This window comes from Hemiscyllium ocellatum, chromosome 2, assembly GCF_020745735.1.
Source record: "Hemiscyllium ocellatum isolate sHemOce1 chromosome 2, sHemOce1.pat.X.cur, whole genome shotgun sequence".
Taxonomy (NCBI): Eukaryota; Metazoa; Chordata; class Chondrichthyes; order Orectolobiformes; family Hemiscylliidae; genus Hemiscyllium; species Hemiscyllium ocellatum.
Genome location: NC_083402.1, coordinates 66,133,500 through 66,154,091, shown reverse-complemented (window position 1 = coordinate 66,154,091; position 20,592 = coordinate 66,133,500). Strand labels below are relative to the sequence as shown.

The following is a 20,592-nucleotide window of genomic DNA, read 5'->3' as shown; positions in this document are numbered from 1 at the left end:
GAGTGTCAGTAAGGGTTGTTAAGTATATTCAATGCTGAGAATATACATTTTTAATCAGTAAGCGAATAAAGGCAGGGAAATGGAGTAGAGAATTATCAGATATCTCATGATTTTATTTAATTGTGGAGCAGACCTGGCGGACTGAATGGCCTATTTCTGCTACTACGTCTTATGGTCTAAAACATCAAAATCTTGTATTAAAATATGTCAAGTAAATTTTGCATTAAGTAACATTTTAGAATATCGCTTTTGGAGTTGGATGTTTTCAGGATGAGAAATTATGCGACATAAAATAGCTTATTTCCCAGGTGGCAGATTAATTGAAGGCTGATTTTACAGATTAGTTTTTGAGAAGCAGAAAACTATAAAATCTATAGTTTTTTTGGGCAGAGCTTCTGGATCTCACTCCAAACCAAATGACTCTTTTTCTTGGATTGTGGTTGATCCTGTGACTATAAAGTCCAGAGATCAACTCAAATCAGCATAATCATGTGCAGTGGAACATATTGTCCAATTAATTCTAACTTCTCCCCATTCTATTCATGGGAAGGATAAACTTGCTGAGAAATTTACCAGATTTTTGTGTAAAATTGTCAGCAACATTTAATTAATCATGGCAATATTCTGAAAAGGAGCTTAAGCTGTGGTTGTTGTGGTATGTTTCCTTTGTACTCATAGTAAACCTATTTTATTTTGGAAAATGTCAGAAATTTCTGTAATCAACAGGGAACATTAGTGGACTAACTAAGTTCCCTTCCCACGTGGTTAAAGATGCCCTCCAACACATCTTGTCCACATCGCGCACCTCCGCCCAGACCACACCCCTCCAACCGTGACAAGGACAGAATGCCCCTGGTGCTCACCTTCCACCCTACAAACCTTCACATAAACCAAATCATCCGCCGACATTTCCACCACCTCCAAAAAGACCCCACCACCAGGGATATATTTCCCTCCCCACCCCTTTCCGCCTTCCGCAAAGACCATTCCCTCCGTGACTACCTGGTCAGGTCCACGCTCCCCTACAGCCCACCCTCCCATCCTGGCACCTTCCCCTGCCACTGCAGGAACTGTAAAACCTGTGCCCACACCTCCTCCTTAACCTCTATCCAAGGCCCTAAAGGAGCCTTCCACGTCCATCAAAGTTTTACCTGAACATCCACCAATATCATTTATTGTATCCATTGCTCCTGATGTGGTCTCCTCTACATTGGGGAGACTGGGCGCCTCCTAGCCGAGCGCTTTAGGGAACATCTCCGGGACACCCGCACCAATCAACCACACTGCCCCATGGCCCAACATTTCAACTCCCCCTCCCACTCTGCTGAGGACATGGAGGTCCTGGGCCTCCTTCACCACCGCTCCCTCACCACCAGATGCCTGGAGAAAGAACGCCTCATCTTCCGTCTCGGAACACTTCAACTCCAGGGCATCAATGTGGACTTCAACAGTTTCCTAATTTTCCCTTCTCCCACCTTATCCTAGTTCCTAACTTCCAGCTCAGCGCTGTCCCCATGACTTGTCCAGACTTGCCCTACCTGCCTGTCTCCTTTTCCACCTATCCACTCCACCCTCTCCTCCCTGACCTATCACCTTCATCCCCTCTCCCACTCACCCATTGTACTCTATGCTACTTTCTCCCCACCGCCACCCTCCTCTAGCTTATCTCTCCACTCTTCGCAGCACTTTGGATGCTGCCTGAATTGCTGTGATCTTCCAGCACCACTAATCCAGAATCTGGTTTCCAGCATCTGCAGTCATTGTTTTTACCTAAGTGCAGAATATTCCATTGCTGCTGTGAGAGACCTTTTTATGGGAGCATTAGTGTCTCACAGATTGCATCATGTCTTCCACTGAAGGCCATGACTGAGACCAAGACGTTAGCAAGAAGGGGCTACTAGAATTCACTTTTATAGGGGACATAAAGACATTTAGCACTGTTTTCTGGGTCCTCCACCACTTTCCATATATAGAACATTAGAAAGCGTCAAAACTAAACTCGAGTGCGATGCTGAAAAAGCACAGCCAGTCAGGCAGCATCCAAGGAGCAGGAGAATCAACGTTTCGGGCATAATTCCTTCACCAGGACTCTTTTGACTCTGATCTCCAGCATTTCTAGTCCTCACATTCTCCTAGAAACATAACTAGATTAGCATGTAAATATAACGACAAGAAGAGCAGGTTAGAGGCTAAGAATCCTGCAATGCGTTACCCAATCCCTTACTCTCCAGAACCAATCCACCATTTACAAGCCGCAAGTCAGGAGTGTGATATTATGCTCCACACTTGCCTTTATGAATGCAGCTCCAACAACAGTCAAGAAGCTTGACACCATCTAGGACACACAATCCTGCTTGATTAGCATCACATCCATAAACATTCATTCTCTCCACAACCAACACTCAGTAGGAGCAAATATGTGCTATCTATAAGATGCACTGCAGAAATTCACCAAAGCTCTTTAGAGAGCTCTTTCTTAACCCACAATTACTATCATCTAAGGAGACAAAAACTGCAAATTCGTGGAAACACCATCACCTGCATGTCCGCCTCCAAGACACTTGCCTTCCTGACTTGGAAATATATTACTGTTCTTTCTGCGTCACTGGGCCAAAATCTTGAAATTCCCTCCCTCATGGCATTGTGGATCTACCATTAGCATGTGGATTGCAGTTGTTGAAAAAGGTACCTCACTACCATCTTTGCAAAGGCAACCAGGAATGGGCAGCACCAATGCACACATACCATGAGCGAATAAAAAAAGTTGCCGGAAAAGGGGAAAGGGGCTCTTCTGATAACATGGAGCCTTTGACCTCTCTGGTTTTAAGATGGCTTGGGACGTCCAGTGGTGGTTTGCTGGGATGAGATGGGAATGAAAATTGGGGTTAGGGAATTGCCCATCATAATAAGGAGACAGTGATAATCTCCACAGCCAAGGTTTTCCCACTGCTTATTTATAGTTACGTCTGTCTAACTAGTGTTCGATATACAGTAGTTGTCAGTGTTATGTAAGTGAGTTGAGAGTTTGGGCTGTGTTTGACACTTTACAATAACACACCTCACAATATCATCTAAAAATTTAGCTAAAAATGTTCAGCCTTTCAGTGGAAATTGTCTGATTTTTTTAAAATTTTGCATTTTACTAGAAATGGAAACTTTACTTGATTCACAAAGATTGGCTGACGAAGTTGAAAGCACTCTTATTAACTATTACTGCAGTGGAGACAGTGGATGGAGAGTTGGAAAGAAAACAGTAAGTATGTCCTGCGCTGATCAGTAATAGATATTATTATAACATGTACTATGTCTCAAATATTTTATTGTCTTTTCAGATTTGAGGCCTTTGCTGTTTCTAACTCTTACCGATGTGTTTCATTCCATTTATATAAAGATAGCATTTGCCTATGTGCGTGTGTGAGGATGGGAAAGTTTGTACGGTTTGGGGGACTCCATGATAGATCTTGCTCTTGCCTCCTATAGTCATGATCCAGCTCTACTGACAATGCATTCAATGACTTGACAGTAGATCTTATGGCTCCATTCATACCAGGGAAGTGGTGTATTGTAACTTTTTTTCTGATCAATTTGCTAACATTGGTTAACAAAGATCATTTCCTCAAGATTTAGTTTAGCTATCAATTGAAATTATTTAATTATATAGACTATTTAGAATTTTGAATATCTGTCAAATTTAATGTTAAGCTTCTCTGTTTGAGAATAAAGTCTTTGTTTATCTCACTATTTCTCATAACTGAGTTCCCATAAGAATCATCTTGGTAAATGTGAGTTGCACTTTCACAAAGAATGTTATGTTCCTCCTATAATGGGAAACTGCAAATTTCATGCATACCTTAGATACGGCCTTGACAACAAATTGTATGGTAAACTTTGATCATAACCTTTGTGTTTAATCCTTCTCTTTATACATTATAAAACCAAATTTGTGTTAACTTGTTCATCTAATTTTAAATACCAGAAACCTAATTTTAGATTACTTACGGTGTGGAAACAGGCCCTTCGGCTCAACAAGTCCACACCGACCTGCCGAAGCGCATCCACCCAGACCCGTACCCCTACATTTTCCCTTGCACCTAACACTATGGGCAATTTAGCATGGCCAATTCACCTAACCTGCACATTTTTAGACTGTAGGAGGAAACCCGCGCAGACACGGGGAGAATGTGCAAACTCCACACAGTCAGTCGCCTGAGGTGGGAATTGAACCCGGGTCTCTGGCGCTGTGAGGCAGCAGTGCTAACCACTGTGCCACTGTGCCGCCCAAAGTCTTCCTCTTTTCTTTACTTGTTGATAGCTTTAGCATTTGTGGAATATTTTAGTTCTTTATTCTTGCTTCTGAAATATGTTGGCAGAGATTTCTCTGCTTTCTATCATCAAGTATGACAGTGAAGCTAGTTCATGCAAATGTTTGTGAATTATATCTCTTTCTGCCCAAGGAACAGGAATAATTAGTACATACACATTGCATGTATCAGCTCAAGTCTTCTGAGTCAGAAGGTTCTGGGTTCAGTAGATACTCCAGAACTTTAAGATGACACTCTGGCCTCATTTTTCAGATAAGGCGTTGAAATGAGGTCCCATCTGTTCTCTTATGTGGATATAAAAGACGCTATAACACTATTATGAAGGAGGTTAGGTGAGTTATCCCTGTGTCCTGAATTATATGTATCCCTCAAGCAACATCACAGAAAGCGTGTGATCAGGTTGTGGTCATATTGCTGTTCGTGGGATTTTGCTGTACGTAAATTGCTGCAATTCCTACATTATCACATTGATTACGCTTTGAAAGTACTTTGTCAAGTGTAAAATACTTTGGGATGTCTGGTAGTTGTGAAAGGGAGATGTAAAGGCAAGTATTTCTTTCTAAACGTTCATATTTATCATTTTGCTCAATTACACAGTGTTGTAGGTTTTGACATTTCTGTGCTACCCTGCCCTGTTTGAGACCTCCCTCAGAAGGGAGATAACATTTTTAAATTATTTGTGTTCCTAGGTTTGAATTCTTGTTGTGTTACCCATAATTTGGAAAACATTACCCTCTTTTGCTTCTTTGTATTCCCTTTTAATTTACAAGGGATGGTTTAGCAATTCTGGAGCATTCTGAGAGCTGCTGCTTCATTAGCGAATGATATATTTTTGATATTTTATTTCACAATATGATTGATTCACTTCTTGACTTCATAGAAAGACGTAATTGTTTGGAGGAAACCTTCAGAAGAATTTGGAGGATATTTGTAAGTATTTTTAAAAGTATTTTTGTCAGGAAAAATGTAAAAAAAAAATGTAAAGAGAGAGCAAAAAGAGATTTAGAAAATATATTAAATGAGTTTGGCAGGCCAAATAAAGAGAAATAGCAAGTATGAGGGAGACTTTCATTAACATAGTATCTTTCACAAGTTTGGGATTTCCCAAACTGCATTGCAGCCAATGAAATACCTGTGAAATATGGTAACACTTGTAAATGTGAATTAATACATAAAAAGATTCTTAAAAAGAGGTGGGATCATTTTGAGATGATAAAAGACGTCCTGAGATGGAGAAAATGTGAGAGATGGCTAAATAATATTTTGCATTAGTTTTTACAGATAAAGATGAAATATTGGAACTTTTAAAGATTTGGAAGAGCCATTGCCAGAGATAAATATTCAAAGTGGAAAGAAATGGTAGTATTGTGGTTATTTTATGGAGAAATGGCACAAGCATGAATGTAGTGATTTGAAGTCCAGTTGGGCTTCAGCTAGTCGGCACTTCTGCATGGTTACATCATTAATCTCTCTCTCATCGCCACTGAAAGAAATGCAGAGGCTGGTATCCCACCATCAAGATACCCTTTATCATGCACAGTACAATTAACTCAGCATCAGTTCCTTCTACAAAGGAATTTCTGAATCCCCTGTTTATATTGGTCAGCCAGGCCTTTCTGATTGACCCTAAACAAAGATCACATAGTCAACGGGATCCACCTGGTTCTAATCACTGCACTCATTATGGACATGTTGCATTTCCTTAGCCTTCTGAGGAAGAAGCATCGGTGTGCTTTCTTGATTTTAGCATTGACATGGATGGATCAGCATAGATTGCAAGTGATATTTGCTTATCGAAACATGACAATCTCGACCACTTCCACCTCAGCACCATTGATACAGACAGGAATGTGTCCTCCATTCCACTTCCTGAAGTTAGTGACAAGCTCCTTCAATTTACTGACATTGAGGGAAAGATTGTTGTCTTTATACCATGCCACGAAGCTGTCTATCTCTTTCCTGTACTGTATTTCACTGCTATTTGAAATTGGACCCACTACAGTGCTCCCAACAGCAAATTTGCAGAGACGAATTTGGCCACACAGCCGTGACAATAGTAAGGGGCTGAGTATACAGTCTGGCGGGGCACTGGTGTTGAGGATTATTGTGGAGAAGGTGTTGCAACCTATTCTTACTGATTGTGGTCTGTGGGTCAGGAAGTCGAGGATCCAGTTATAGAGGGAGGAGCAGAGTCCTAGATCTCAAAGTTTGGAGATGCGTTTTGTTGAAATTATGCATTGAAAGTGGAGCTAAAGTCAATAAGTAAGGGTTCTGACATAGGTGTCCTTGTTATCGAGATGTTCCAGGGATGAATATAGGGCCAGGGCGATGGTATCTGCCAAGGACACATTGTGATTGTAGGCGAATTATAGTAGGTCAAGGCAGTCTGGGAGGTTGGCGTTGATGTGTGCCATTACAAACCTTTCAAAGCACTCAAAAATGATGAATTTCAGAGCCAACAGGCAGTAGTAATTAAGGCATATTGCCTGATATTTCTTTGGCAGTGGGGTGATAGTGGTCTTCTTGAGGCAGGTGGGAACCTCACATTGTAGTAAGAACAGATTAATGACGTCTGCAAATACTCCTATCACCTGGTCTGTGCAGAATCTGAGTGCACAGCTGGGGACTTCATCTTGGCCAGTCACTTTCTGTGGGTTCACCTTCATGAAGGCTGATCCAACACGTCTGTGGCTGTGGCTGGGTACAGGTGCACCTGAGGCTGTTGTGGCGGGTAATATCATTTCAATGACTATCTGTTCAAAGTGAACTTAGAATGCATTGAGCTTACCGGGAAAAGATACAGTGATTCTACTTCACTTCAATTTGTAGCCCATTATATCATGTAAGCTATTCCACAGTGTGTTTGTGTGGTTACTCTCGGACTTTAGTTTAGTCTGGTTTTGGCTCTTGGCATCTCTGATGGCTCTGCAGAGATTTTATCTAAATTTCCCGTACAGGTCAGGGTCATCTGACTTGAATGCCTGAGACCTGGACTTCAGTTGGGAATGGTTTTTGTATGGTTCTGTTTGGGGAACACTCAGATTAACTTCTTTGGCATGCAGTCCTCTACACATTTATAGATGAAGTCTGTGGCAGTATTGGCATACTCATTAGGTTGGCCGCTGAGTTCTTGAAAATGGACCAGTCCTTTGACTCCAAGCAGTCATGTAGGATCTACAATATACCTTGCAGTAACACACCAAGGCTTCTCTAACAAGACATTCCAAACCTGTGGCCTTGACCACCCAGAAGGACATGGGCAACAGGTACATGGGAACCGTTTTCAGGTTCCCGTCCAAGTCACGCACCATCTTGACATGGAACTGTGTTATTGTTCCTTCACTGTGTCAACATCCTGGAACTCCCTTCAATATTGTGGGTGATACAATGCATCAAGAACTGCAGCAGTTTAAGAAGGCAGCTTGCCACCACTTCTGTCAGGACAATTAGGGATGTGCAATAAATGCTGTCCTTGCCAGTGACATCACATCCTATGATTGAGTAAGAAATTGATAGATTTGGAGATGGTGGAAGCTTTGCATTGAGTAAAAATTGATAGAATGTACTGGAAAGGCTGGCTGTTCTTAGAATGATTTAGTTGTCTGGTTTGGATGGTTTGCATCCCTGGTTGCTAAGGGAAGTGGGTATGGAGACTGCTCTAGCTTCTCAATCACTTCTCTAGCTTCCCACAGAGTTCTGGGGTACACCGGATCAGGTCCTGGGAATTTATCCACTTTTATGCATTTCAAGACATCCTGCGCTTTTTCCTCTGTAATATGGACATTTATCAAGATGTTACCATCTATTTCCCCACATTCTATATCTTCCATGTCCTTCTCCACAGGAAACACTGATATAAAATATTCATTTAGTTTCTTCCCCCATCTCCTGCGGCTCCACACAAAGACCGCCTGAAGGGCCCTATTCACTCTTGAGTTAACCTTTTGTCCTCAAGGAGAATCCAAAGGGCTTTTACAAATACATTAATCCTATTTGCCAAATCCTATTTCTTACTCAATCATAGGATGTGATGTGTAGAGGACTGCATGTCCCCTTTTTGCCCTCCTGAGTTCCCTCTTAAGTATACCCCTACTGCCTTAATACCGTTCTAAGGATTCATTCGATCTATCCTGTCTGTATCTGACATTTGCTTCATTCTTTTTCTTAGCCAAACTCTCAATTTCTTTAGTCATCCAGCATTCCCTGCACCTCCCAGCCTTTCTTTCCACCCTAACAGGAATATACTGTATCTGGACTCTTATTATTCCATTTCTGAAGGCTTCCCATTTTCCAGCCATCCCTTTACCTGTGAACATCTGCCCCTAATCAACTTTTGAAAGTTCTTGCCTAATGCGTTCAAACTTAGCCTGCATCTAATTTAAAACTTCAACTTTTAGATTTGGTCTATCCTTTTCCATCACTATTTTAAAACTAATAGAGTTTATGGTCACTGGCCCCAAAGTGCTCCCCCACTGACACCTCAGTCACCTGCCCTGCCTTATTTCCCAAGATTAGGTTGAACTTTACACCTTCTCTAGTAGGTACATCCACATATTCAATCAGAAAATTGTCTTGTACACAAATTTCTCTCCATCTAAACCCTTAACACAATGGCAGTCCCAGTTCATGTTTGGAAAGTCAAAATCCCTGACCATAACCACTGTATTCTTCTTATAGATAACTGAAATCTCATTTCAAATTTGTTTCTTAATTTTCCGCTGACTATTAGGAGGTCTATAATACAATCCCAATAAAATGATCATCCCTTTCGTATTTCACAGTTCCACCCAAATAACTTCCCTGAATGTATTTCCAGGAATATCCTCCTTCAGTGCAGCTGTAATGCTATCCCTTACCAAAAATGCCTCTCCCCCTTCTTTCTTGCCTCCCTTTCTGTCCTTCCTGTTGCATTTGTATCCTGGAACATAAAGCTGCCAATCCTGTCCATCCCTGAGCCACATTTCTGTAATTGCTATGATATCCCAGTCCCATGTTCCTAGCCATGCCCAGGGTTCATCTGCCTTCCCTGTTAGGCCCCTTGCATTGAAATAAATGCAGTTTAATTAATCAGTCCTACATTATTCTTTGTTTTGTCCCTGCCTGCCCTGACTGTTTGATTTGCCTCTTATCTCAACTGTACCAGTCTCAGATTGATCTGTTACCTCACTATCTCCCTGGGTACCCCCCCCCCCCCCCCCCCCCCCCGCCAAGCTTACTAGTTTAAATCCTCCCAAGCAGCTCTAGCAAATCTCCTTGCCCGTATATTGGTCTCCTTCCAATTTAGGTGCAATCCATCGTCCTTGTAGAGGTTACTTCAACCCCAGAAGAGATTCCAATGATCCAAAAATGTGAATCCTTCTCCTATACCCCAGCTTCTCAGTCAGGCATTCATCTGCTCTATCCTCCTATTCCTACCCTCACTGGCTAATAACATTGGGAGTAATCCAGATATTACTACTCTTGAGGACCTCATTTTTAAATTTCTGCCTAACTTCCTGTAATCTTCCTTCAGAATCTCAAACTTTTCCCTTCCTATGTTATTGGTTCCAATGTGTACAATGATCTCCTGCTAGTCCCTCTCCTCCTTGAGAACATTCTGCACCCTCTCTGAGACATCCTTAATCCTGGCGCCAGGAGGAAACACACCATTCTGATTTTCCATTGCTGGCCACAGAAACGTCTGTTTGTGCCTTGAACTAGAGAGTCCCCTAACACAAACCCAGCATACCCCTCATTACATTAGGGCCAGTCTCGATACCAGAAACTTGGCTGTTTGTGCTACATTCTCCTGAGAATCCATCACCCCCTACATTTCCCAAAACAGCATACCATTTTGAAAAAGGGCTGGCCTCAGAAGACTCCTGCACTACATGCCTACCTGTTTTACCTTTCCTGGAGTTAACCTATTTATGTGACTGTATCTGTGACTTTTCTTCCTTCCTGTATCTGCTATCCATCACACTCCCTTGGTCTTGTAAATTCTTCATTGCCTCTTACTGTCCCTCCAACCGATCCATTTGATCTGATAGGATTTGCAACCAATGGCAATTTTTGTAGATATAATTCTCAGTAACACGTAAACTCTCCCTAAACTCCCACATCCAACAAGAAGAGCATAACATTCGACTTTGGGCCAATCTTTGCTTCATCCAGTCTACAGACCTAGAAAATAGCATTGTCTTATTCCTCTACAAAACACTGCTCTAGGCTAACTTATTACTTATGGCTTGTATTTTTAAATTTAATCAAGAGACATATCTCAATAAACAAGAGGATGAAAAGATGGCAGACAAATTCATCAGTTGTTTTGTGTCAGTCTTCACTAGACAAGAGACAAGTAGCATCCCAGAAATAGCTGTACAATTGTTTGACTTAAATCTAAGGTAGATAAACTTTTGTTAAGCAAACGTATTAAGAGAAATGGGGCAAAGATAGTTTATGAAGTTAAGCCACAGATCAATCTTGATCTCATTGAATGGTGGAACAGACCTGAGGGACTGAATTGTCTATTCCTATTCCTAGATGAATTTTTGATAACCAAGGGGATGAAAGATTATCGGGGTTTACAGACATGTAGAGTTAAGGTTAAAATCAAATTAGCCATGATCTTACTGAATGGCACAGCAAGCTTGAAGAGCCAAGTGACCTATTCTTGTTCTTTGTTTGTACATTCAATTGTGCGAATAGAAATAAGCATGAGCTAACAGCTAATCCAGAGACATGGCTGCGGGATGAAATAGATCAGTACGAGTAGTCCTGGGATAACACTCATTTCAGCAGCATGATTTGGCTTTAATGTCGCTGAAGAATTAGGGAATGGTATTTTGGAGAACGCTTACCTCTGTTAGCAATTGCTTGAATCTAGCAGGGATCAGTTCGCATTCTTCATTCTGCATATGCACCGAGATGCGGACCCAAATCTCTGCGCCTTTCTGCGCACGTGCCAATGTTCTTGCAATTCTATGCATGGACTGGTGTCTGCACTTACTTGCTGATGGTGCTGGTCTTTGCGCTGTTCTGCATATGCACCGATGTCTGTTCTGAAGTCTCTGTGCCATTCTGCGTATGTGCCGATGTCAGCTGCTGACAGAGCAGCTTTCTGTGAGAGGTACTGTACAGAGACCAGCTTTCTTACATTTTTTAAATGTACTGTGTTAAATTTGCTTTTGTTTCCTTAATAAATATGATTTCAACCTTCATTCAGGCTGTGTCATACTTTGCGTTCGACTTCTGGGTGATTTTTGAGCCACCAAGAATGATATGTTTTGCTGGTCTGCCTCTAACCTCAAATTTCTCATATGTCCCATTGTTTCTATTAAGCAATTTTCTATTAAGCAAGGTTTTGCTGGAACGCAACTATGGTGTTATAGGAGAACTGCCTATACTCTGATGGGGATTGACGGATGCACGATGCAAAATCAGCTTCAGGAATGCATTTGATTTGACATTCTATTCAGCTTTGAAGAAAAACTAATTGGAAATGATTTATGGATTTTTAGAGGCAATTTGTTATGGATCATGAGATTTATTATTAAAAGTACTGAATATGCTGTGAAAGGGAATGAAGCTGAGTGGCTAAATAGCGTTTGACTTTCAGAACAAAAGGAAAGTGGAGTAATGAGTGGAATATTTTTAGGTTCACAAGCTATGTGATTGTCCTGGGAACTCATGCTTTTAATTTATACAAGTGATTTCAGCATAGGTGTAAAATCAGTAATATCACAGTTTAACATTATTTTAAGGGGGAGCATAATAAGCTATGAGTACGAATGCAGGACATTACAAAAGATAGAAGTCTGTGGTGAGATAAATAGGATTACCCTGGTTTAAAACATAATTCTTGTGACAATAATCATTTCTTTATGAGAAAGATTTGCATTTTCATGTAAAAACAACATAGATTCTAACAAGGTAATTGAATATAATTTCCAGGTACAAAACTCAAGGGATTGTCAAGGAGCTTCCAAACAGGATAGTGGATTACATTCGCCCGGGCCCATATAGGTTAGATTGGGACAGTCTAATGACGTCTTTGGACATTATTGGGGAATTTGAACAGGTAAGATGATTCATAGAATACTGACAAACATTTCCTGTACTTTTTAGCAACTTGCCTTCTCCATTTGTGAGAAGATTTTACTTTGAAATCCTGCACAAAGTAAAAATCTCAATTTGTCATTAGATTTTTTTTTGAAAAGTATAAGTTTCAAATGTTCTTTCTTTCTCCTTCATGCTTCTCTTCAAAATTCTTAGCTTTTCAAGCACTTTTTCTTGAATTGACGACAGGCTGTTTTCCTACTAAATGAAATTGCAATTTTATTTAATAAACATTTTCAGGATCTAGATGGAGGAGCTTTATCTTCGGGTAGAAGCAACTTATCTCATGTAGTCAACAGGATTTTATCTTTCAGTTTATTATTAATGGATTGCTAATTCATAAACCAAATGTTGCTTAACTACCTCTGCAAGATGTTACAACTCTTTGGGGTTGTGCATGAGAAATCCAGCTCTGTTTTTGCCAAAGTCTTCACCAGAAGTTAAAAATTTTACAAAATGTGTAAAATTCCCCAAACTACCTGACTTTCAGAACCGAACTGAAAAAAAAACATGGACCAGGTATACCTGCCAGGTGAACCAACATGGTTTTTGAAGTTTCCTTTAAAACTGTCGGTGACATCTCTGCCACTTCCTTTGCTATTTCCAGTGCCAAATCTTAAACACAGTGCAGAACCTCATGTTTTCCTTCACCTGTATTCCAAAGCAATGCAACCCTGACCAAGAACTGTAGCAAACATTGTTACGCCTCACAGAGATATAGCATTGGAATTGAGCACTGCTATTCCTGGAGTTGTCACCAGAAGTTAAAGATTTTAAAATAGATGTAATATTTCACAATTTATCTGGATGGTGGAACTCCCTTCCTGACAAGATTGTGGGCCCATCTACACCAAATGTGCTTCAAGAAGGCATCACTTCCTCGATCACTTCCACCACAAATGTGCACTGACCATGAAGTTCAGACTGAAATCATGCAAGCCACAATGGCAATAGATTATATTCTACTAAAGGACTTACAGTATGTCACAGCAAGTCAACAACCTATTCTCCTAATAAACAACTGGGATTGTTGTAGCATAGTCTAGGATAGTGGCAGTGGCTTCACAGAACATAAACCAGTTATCCAGTCTCAACAGACAGCATTTGACCTCCGAATCGACCACTGCCTTGCTATTTCTGATATGCAGTGCCAGGAAGAGAAATAAAGTCCTGACGCATCTCTTGTATGCAGGTCTTTTATTTTGTCCCCATTTTATTGTCAGTCTCAATCATGCATGTTGAACTGCAAGGTTAAAAGAGATGCTTTTTGAAGCTTTTTGCTTCTGAATGGCATTGCTGATGTTAGATCAATGTTACTCACTGATTGATGTCATGGTCTGTCTACTTTGCATATTTCCAGGAAACAGTAAGTGTATGTCACTTAGTTTTACCAATATGGCACCTGGAACATTTTGAAAGTCTGTGCATTGGGCTGTGAACTCAAATTTGGATTTTTAAGGGAACCTGTGGAACACAAAATGTACAATTACACCCTCAGCACCTGGTCCTTTCTGTTTGTAAATTTTGCCAAATGCAAATTTGGTGTCAGAGTTTCCTGTGACGTTTACTTCATGCTGAAATGTACTTTTGTGAAATTGTGAAGGGGATTCTCAAATGCAAGGTTTTTTCTATTTAATATAGTAACAATACACAGTTGTACATGAAAGTAAGATAAATGTCTAAACAGGTAATATAAATTTCGCATCCCCTTTAAATCTAGTCATATTAACAATATACTATACTTCTATATTACTTCTGGGGGTAAAATCTGAAAATGAGCCATATTTAAGAAAAGAATACCTCTGTAACTTGGAAGTTTTGCTCATAATTGGTCAGTTTATCTGTACTGCTTCCGACAATTAGAGTCTTGAAGCACTGCCAAGAATTGGTTTATCTCATTTTCATGAACTGTTCAACCCTATCATGTCTGCTGCATTTTGTTTCTGCTAAGTCTCTTTATGATGTACTTTGAGTCCTGTAATCCTGTAGTGGGCCAGCGTCTGTACGGGAGGTGAGAGCATGACCTTAGTCAGACAACATTACCCAGAGTATACCTGCCAAAATAACTGGTTGGGTGGATTTATGTTTTTGCACTAAGTCAAGTAGGTCTTGAATACTGGAACTTTCTCCTGGAGTAGAGCAGGCACTGGGCCTTCCAAATTCAGAGGAGTCATTGTAATTATGTGCTTACACAAAATCTGTGAAGCTGCACCTTGGGAGGGAGAGAGGCAGTGCTTCCAGTGAAGGCAAAGATTGAAGCTGCAAGTTGAGTCAAAGCTCCTCTAAGCCATGTGAGCCAGTGTTTTGTACTTGTGAAACTCCATCTCCACCTGAGGTGCTGCAGAATGCAGCTGGGATTTCAGACTTAGAGCTGCTCGAGGTCGCTCTCCACTTCAACTAAGTAGCCTTCTACCAACCATGCCATAACTACTTTGATAAAATTTTGATGGAGCATGAGGGTAGGCAAAGGCAGAAAGGGACTGCACAAAGTTTAATGTTTGTATATAATGTGGAATATTTTAATTGGGCAGGGATTGTTGTCATGGTGGCTTTTATTTTTATGTTGTAGTCAATTGGATGCTATGATAGGTTGTGGAACTAGGGTCATTGGAGAACTGATGTTACAGTTAATGGTCACCTGGTTAGCCCTACCTAGTAAAAGCAAGGGGTTATTTAAGTTGTCTCCTCTATTCTTCTTCCTTTTCCTTATACACCTGCTTCTGAGCTACTTGTTGTATAGCTGGTGGCAAGGGCTAGTCTCTCATGGCAATGTTATGCAGCATGCAGTAGATGACAATGAATTTTGACAATTATTCTGTCAGTAAAAGCAGAGCTTCTCCTGAGTGTTTCAAGCTGCAAAAGCATTGTTTTATCTTGCCAGCGGTCTGCTTTGTAACATTTCACATGCATGCTGCATGGGTTGCAGACTGCCTACCATTAGGCTTATGGTCAGTAATAAGTCTGTGGTTTGAATGGTGTCTCAAGTGCAGCTGGTCAGTGAAATACCACAGTATAAAGCCACTATGACTGCTGCCGGCATACTGATCATCGAACTGGGTGGATGTCCTGGTTAGATCACTATTTTCCTCCTTCGTCTTTCAGAAGCTTGTCCTGTTGTTTGTGGCTTATGTTATTCTCCAAAACATGCTGTATTCCAAGGGGAATGCCTACTACTTCATGCATCTCTGGGGCTACTTGTTTGTGGAGGAGTCTTAATGTCAATAAAAGCTTGAGCATCTGTCACAGCACTTCCTGTAGATATTGGCAACTGCAGAAAGCACTGACCTCTTGTAAAATCAAAGCAATAAGAAATCTGCCAGTGACTAACTGTTAATGCTCTTTTAAAATATTGTTGGTTGGAAATGAACTTTCCTTTGGCTTCAGTTGAGCAAGTTAAGAGAGTATTAACTAGAGTTTTGAGCTCTTAAATTGCACTGTTGACATCAGTTAAGGTTACACACTGATTGAATCAAGAGTGAAAATCTTGTCCCTGTTGCAACATTTGGATCAAGTTCTACTCTAAGCTTTGGATGAATAAATAGCAAGTAACAATTGTACCACACTTGTGCCAACCTCTAACCATCTCTAAGCAGTGAAAATCTAAGAACTTCCAATTACATTCAATTGAATTATGTTTTCAAATTCCTCACTATTCTTATCTTGGTGGAGTCGCTATTGATTAGAAACTCAATGAGACCAAGATACTAAAGATGGTAAGCAGATCAGAGGCTAGATATTCTACAATAGAAGAGTCACCCCCAGACTCAACTGTTTCACTATCAACAATACACATGTCACTTGTGTGATGGAATACTCTCCACTTACCCTGAAATTCAGTGCATTCAGGATAAGTAATCCATCACTGTAAAATATTCCTAGTGCACAATAGCTCTAGGGCATTCCATTTACAAGATGTGCTGCAGCAACTGTAAGGTTTCTTTTATGTCACCTCACAAATCCTCAATCTTTTTCATCTAGAAGGAAAAGGACACATGGGAGCACCACTACCTCCAAGTTCTCCTCCAAGACTTGCTATTCTGAAGCATTTATCACCATTTCTTTATCATTGCTGGGTCAAATTCCTAGAAATCCCTCCCCAAGAAAACTTTGGGAAGCACATTTACCACACAGACTTATACAGGTTGGGTTGCCAGCTCTCACTAAAAACAAAGGATAGGGAATAAATGTTGATGTCACCTGCATGTCAAGCATGAATGTTTAAAAAATATATTCTACATTGGCCTATCAACATGCATTATTCTTACTCTTCTGGTTAGTTTCCTGCAGTGAATGAACTTGATCTTGCCTAAGGTTTCCAGCATATGTCCTAATTTGCCTGTTCACACATCACCATTGTGCTCAGTGATTTGTTAAACCGATAATGTTATCGCAGTGATTGTAATGAGGCCAGCCAGGTGGACCTTGTAGAACATGAGTTTCCTGACTGGACATGATTAACTGCCCCAATCAGGAAGCCCTGGGTGACAGATAAGAATAGGAGTGTCAGACATCCTGTTCACTCTGACAGCTGGCTCTGAGGGAGCTAGATCAATGTCAAGGACACTCTACTTGTACATAAAGTGTGACTTGGTGATAGAATGCTGGCCTCTGCACAGTTATTTTAGAGGCGATGAGAGAAAAGCATGTTCCTAAAGAAATTTGCTCGCAACATTCGCCTTTGAGTTGGGGTAACAATTTCTGGCATCATGCCATTATTTGGGAAGCTAACTCATTCAATCCTACAATCAAAAACTGTGGAAAGAATGTTTTATATTTTTCCAGGCAATGACACTGGGGCAGATGAAAACAATGAGTAATTCTTCTGACAGCTTGTGGATCCACAGATTTTTAAACTATTAGGAGCCTAACTTTCCCTGAGGCACCAGATACTAAAATCTTTCAAGAGTTGAAGGATTTAATTAAGGAATGCTATGACCCCAAACCTCGTTCAATTCTGAGGTGCTATCAGTTTTACTTAGTAATTTGAGAACCAGGAGAATCCATGATGGGATATTTAAGATAATTAAGAGATGTAGTGACTTTTGTTTAACCCTCAATGAGATGCTGAGAGATTGTTCTGTACATGGAATTAATGAGGTACCCTTGCAAAAGCGCCTACGAACTGAAGCCTAACTGGACTACAACTGGCTTTATCATTGGAAAATGAGGCAAGTGGAGCCAATGCATTGCTGTGTGCTCCGATGGAAGTGGACATCCTCACCAGTCCAGCTGAACTTGGGGCACATCATTTGAACGAAAGCAATTACATAACCTCACATATCATGACTAGAGGGACCTAGGTCAGCCTACAGCAAACCCCAAAACAAAGCCAAGCTTGGCCAAATGGTTAAAATGTTCGTCTGGATCCGGGCCACTAAGCAATTGTAGTTGCTCCCAGTATACGGACTTGAGACAGCAAAAGAGTCCCACTAAATCTAAATTGAGTAAGAGAACTCATAGGGAGAGTGTACACCCTGGAAAGTCCACCTATATCTGGTTTGGGACAGTTAAATCGCTTCTCAACATCTGAATCAGAACCAATCAAAATAAACATCTGGTTAAATGATCACCTAGTTTTAATGGAGATCAGTGCAGACGCAGCCATTTCAGTCATCATGGAACCAGTCTTTAACAAAATTCACTCTGGACTCCAATTCTTAGGTTTGCACAAGACCTCAACTTGATTGAGAACCTATACCAGGGAACATTTACAGATTAAGGGTACAACTTTGGTTCTGGTCTCTTATGAGAAGAAGCTGATTCAGTTACCATTAATTGTAATAAAACATTCGATCCAAACTTGATGAAGTGAAACTGGTTAATAAAAATTGACTCAACATTTTTCAATTAGAAAATGGCTGCCTGAGTGATGTCCTCATTAAATACATAGATCTTTTTCAGTGAGATCTAGGGATTAGCAAAGGAGTGAAGGCCACCTTGTATGTTGACCAGAGAGCAATTCCACAATTCTGCAAGGGCTATCCAGTGCCATTTGCCATATGGGCAAAAGTAGAGGCAGAAATCAGAAAGTTGGAAAGCGAAGAAATCATCAAACCCATCCAATTTGCAGAATGGGCAGCACCTGTCATACCATTCGTGAAGCCTGAGGGGTTGATTCACCTTTAGTGGGATTTTAAACAAATGGTAAACAGCTTTCTGCAGCTGGACAAATGCCCAATCCCTCATTTTGAGGATTTATACGTAAAACTAGTAAGGGAAGCCATCCTTCACAAAACTGGATATGAGCTCTGTGTACTCGCAATTGTAGTTTGATGAGGATTCCAAGATGTATGCTACAATTAATACCCATAAAAATGTACCAATATGAGGCGGCCATTTGGGGTACTGTCAACCTGTACAATATTTCAGCAGACAATGGAGAGCATTCTGCAAATTCTATCCCAGATCACCATTAATCTAGATGATGTGTTTGTAACAAGGAAAACTAATAAGGAGCACTTAGATAACTTGGACATAGCCCTAAGATGCTTCTTCCAGGCAGATGCATGCCTGAGAAGGGAAAAATATTTGTTCCAGGCACCCTTAGTAACCTATTTGGGCTATAGATTCGACAAGACCGGATTACACCAGTTGGAAAATAAAGTGAAGGTTATCGAAGGTGCCCCAGCTCTCATGTCTGTACCAGAGCTTAGGTCTTTCCTTGGACTCCATCCTAGGACCTTTGCATGAATTCTTTAAAAAGGGTCAACTTTGGAAATGGTCATGTAGCCAAGTCATAGTTTTCAGGGAAGTGGACAAACCAGATATGGTCTTCTGAGGTGTTGGTGAACATTGATCCCAAGTGAAATCTGGGATTGACATGTGATACCTCCCTGTATGGCATCACGCTAGTATTAGCTCTGAGGTGGCCTAAAGGGGAGAAACGCCCAAAAGCATATACATCCAGGACTTTGGCTAATGCATTGTGTAAATATGCTCATATAGAGGAGGAAGATTTGGCAATCGTATGTGTAATTAGCAAGTTCCACTAATACCTTTGTGGATATAAGTTTGTAATAATAACAGAAGCAAACCCCTGCCATGTCTACTTCAAGAGGGCAAAGTTAAAAATCACACAACATCAGGTTTAGTCCAACAGGTTTATTTGGAATCACTATCTGACAACTACTTGCTGAAGAAGTAGTGCTTTGAAAGCTAGTGATTCCAAATAAACTTGTTGGACTATAACCCGGTGTTGGATGATTTTTAACTTCATCCACCACAGCCCAACTCCGGCATCTCCAAATCAAGAGGACAAGACCGTGCCAGCCATAGCTCAGGATGAATTCAGCTGTAGGGTCTAATACTTAGTGCATGTAATTACAAGTTGGAACATTGCCTGGGAGGCCAAGTAGCAAATGCAGATCCATTGAGCCGCTTTGTACTGGCAGATACACCAGTGGTAGAGTCTGTAATGGCTTTAAATTTTCTGAACATACTTCTGGTCACAGTTGACAATATCAGACTTTGGACACAGGTCCGATCCTGCAAAACTGAAACTGCAAGTGGTGATGGGGAAAACCAAAGGGCCATCACAACCAGCAATAGAACCTTTCTGGACCCTGAAAGACAGAACACAGTAAAGGACGACGTGTGGAGCAAGAGTGGTTGTCCCGAGCAATGGTTGCTGCCAGATACAGTCTGAATTCTACAGGGTCATTCAAGAGTTTCCAAAATACAGCTGCTGGCAAGAAGCTATGTCTGGTGGCCAAGATTGGATGCAGGTATTGCCACATTGGTGAGTACCAACAAGGGCGAAACTTACTGCCACCTCAAATTTATGGGAATAACTGGGCAAACCCTGGACTCAGTTACACATTGACTATGCAGATCCTTTCATGGGCTGAATGGTCTTAGTAATTGTGCAAGCCTGATATAAGTGGCTGGATGTACATAACGTCATTAATCAAACATGGGGACAATGATAGAACGTCTGTGCAATATACGGACTCCTGGAAGTGCTGGTTACAGATCACGGACAATCATTTACCAGCAGGGATTTTAAATATTTCCTAAGGTCAAATGTGAGGTAGATAGGATAGTGAAGAAAGCGTTTGGTATGCTTTCCTTTATTGGTCAGAGTATTGAGTACAGGAGTTGGGAGGTCATGTTGCGGCTGTACAGGGCATTGGTTAGGCCAGTGTTAGAATATTGCATGCAGTTCTGGTCTCCT

At 40.9% G+C, this 20,592-nt stretch overlaps 1 protein-coding gene across 3 annotated transcripts in view; it reads left to right on the top strand.

Annotated features, from left to right (window-relative positions):
- stard4 (StAR related lipid transfer domain containing 4) overlaps positions 1–20,592 on the top strand; it is a 51,153-nt gene that overhangs the window by 13,290 nt on the left and 17,271 nt on the right. For all 3 annotated transcript variants that reach the window (XM_060837329.1, XM_060837320.1, XM_060837338.1), the window contains 3 exons: positions 3,147–3,253; positions 5,203–5,252; positions 12,255–12,381. In XM_060837329.1, the coding sequence (XP_060693312.1) occupies positions 3,147–3,253; positions 5,203–5,252; positions 12,255–12,381 (284 nt within the window). The remainder of the gene's footprint in view (positions 1–3,146; positions 3,254–5,202; positions 5,253–12,254; positions 12,382–20,592) is intronic.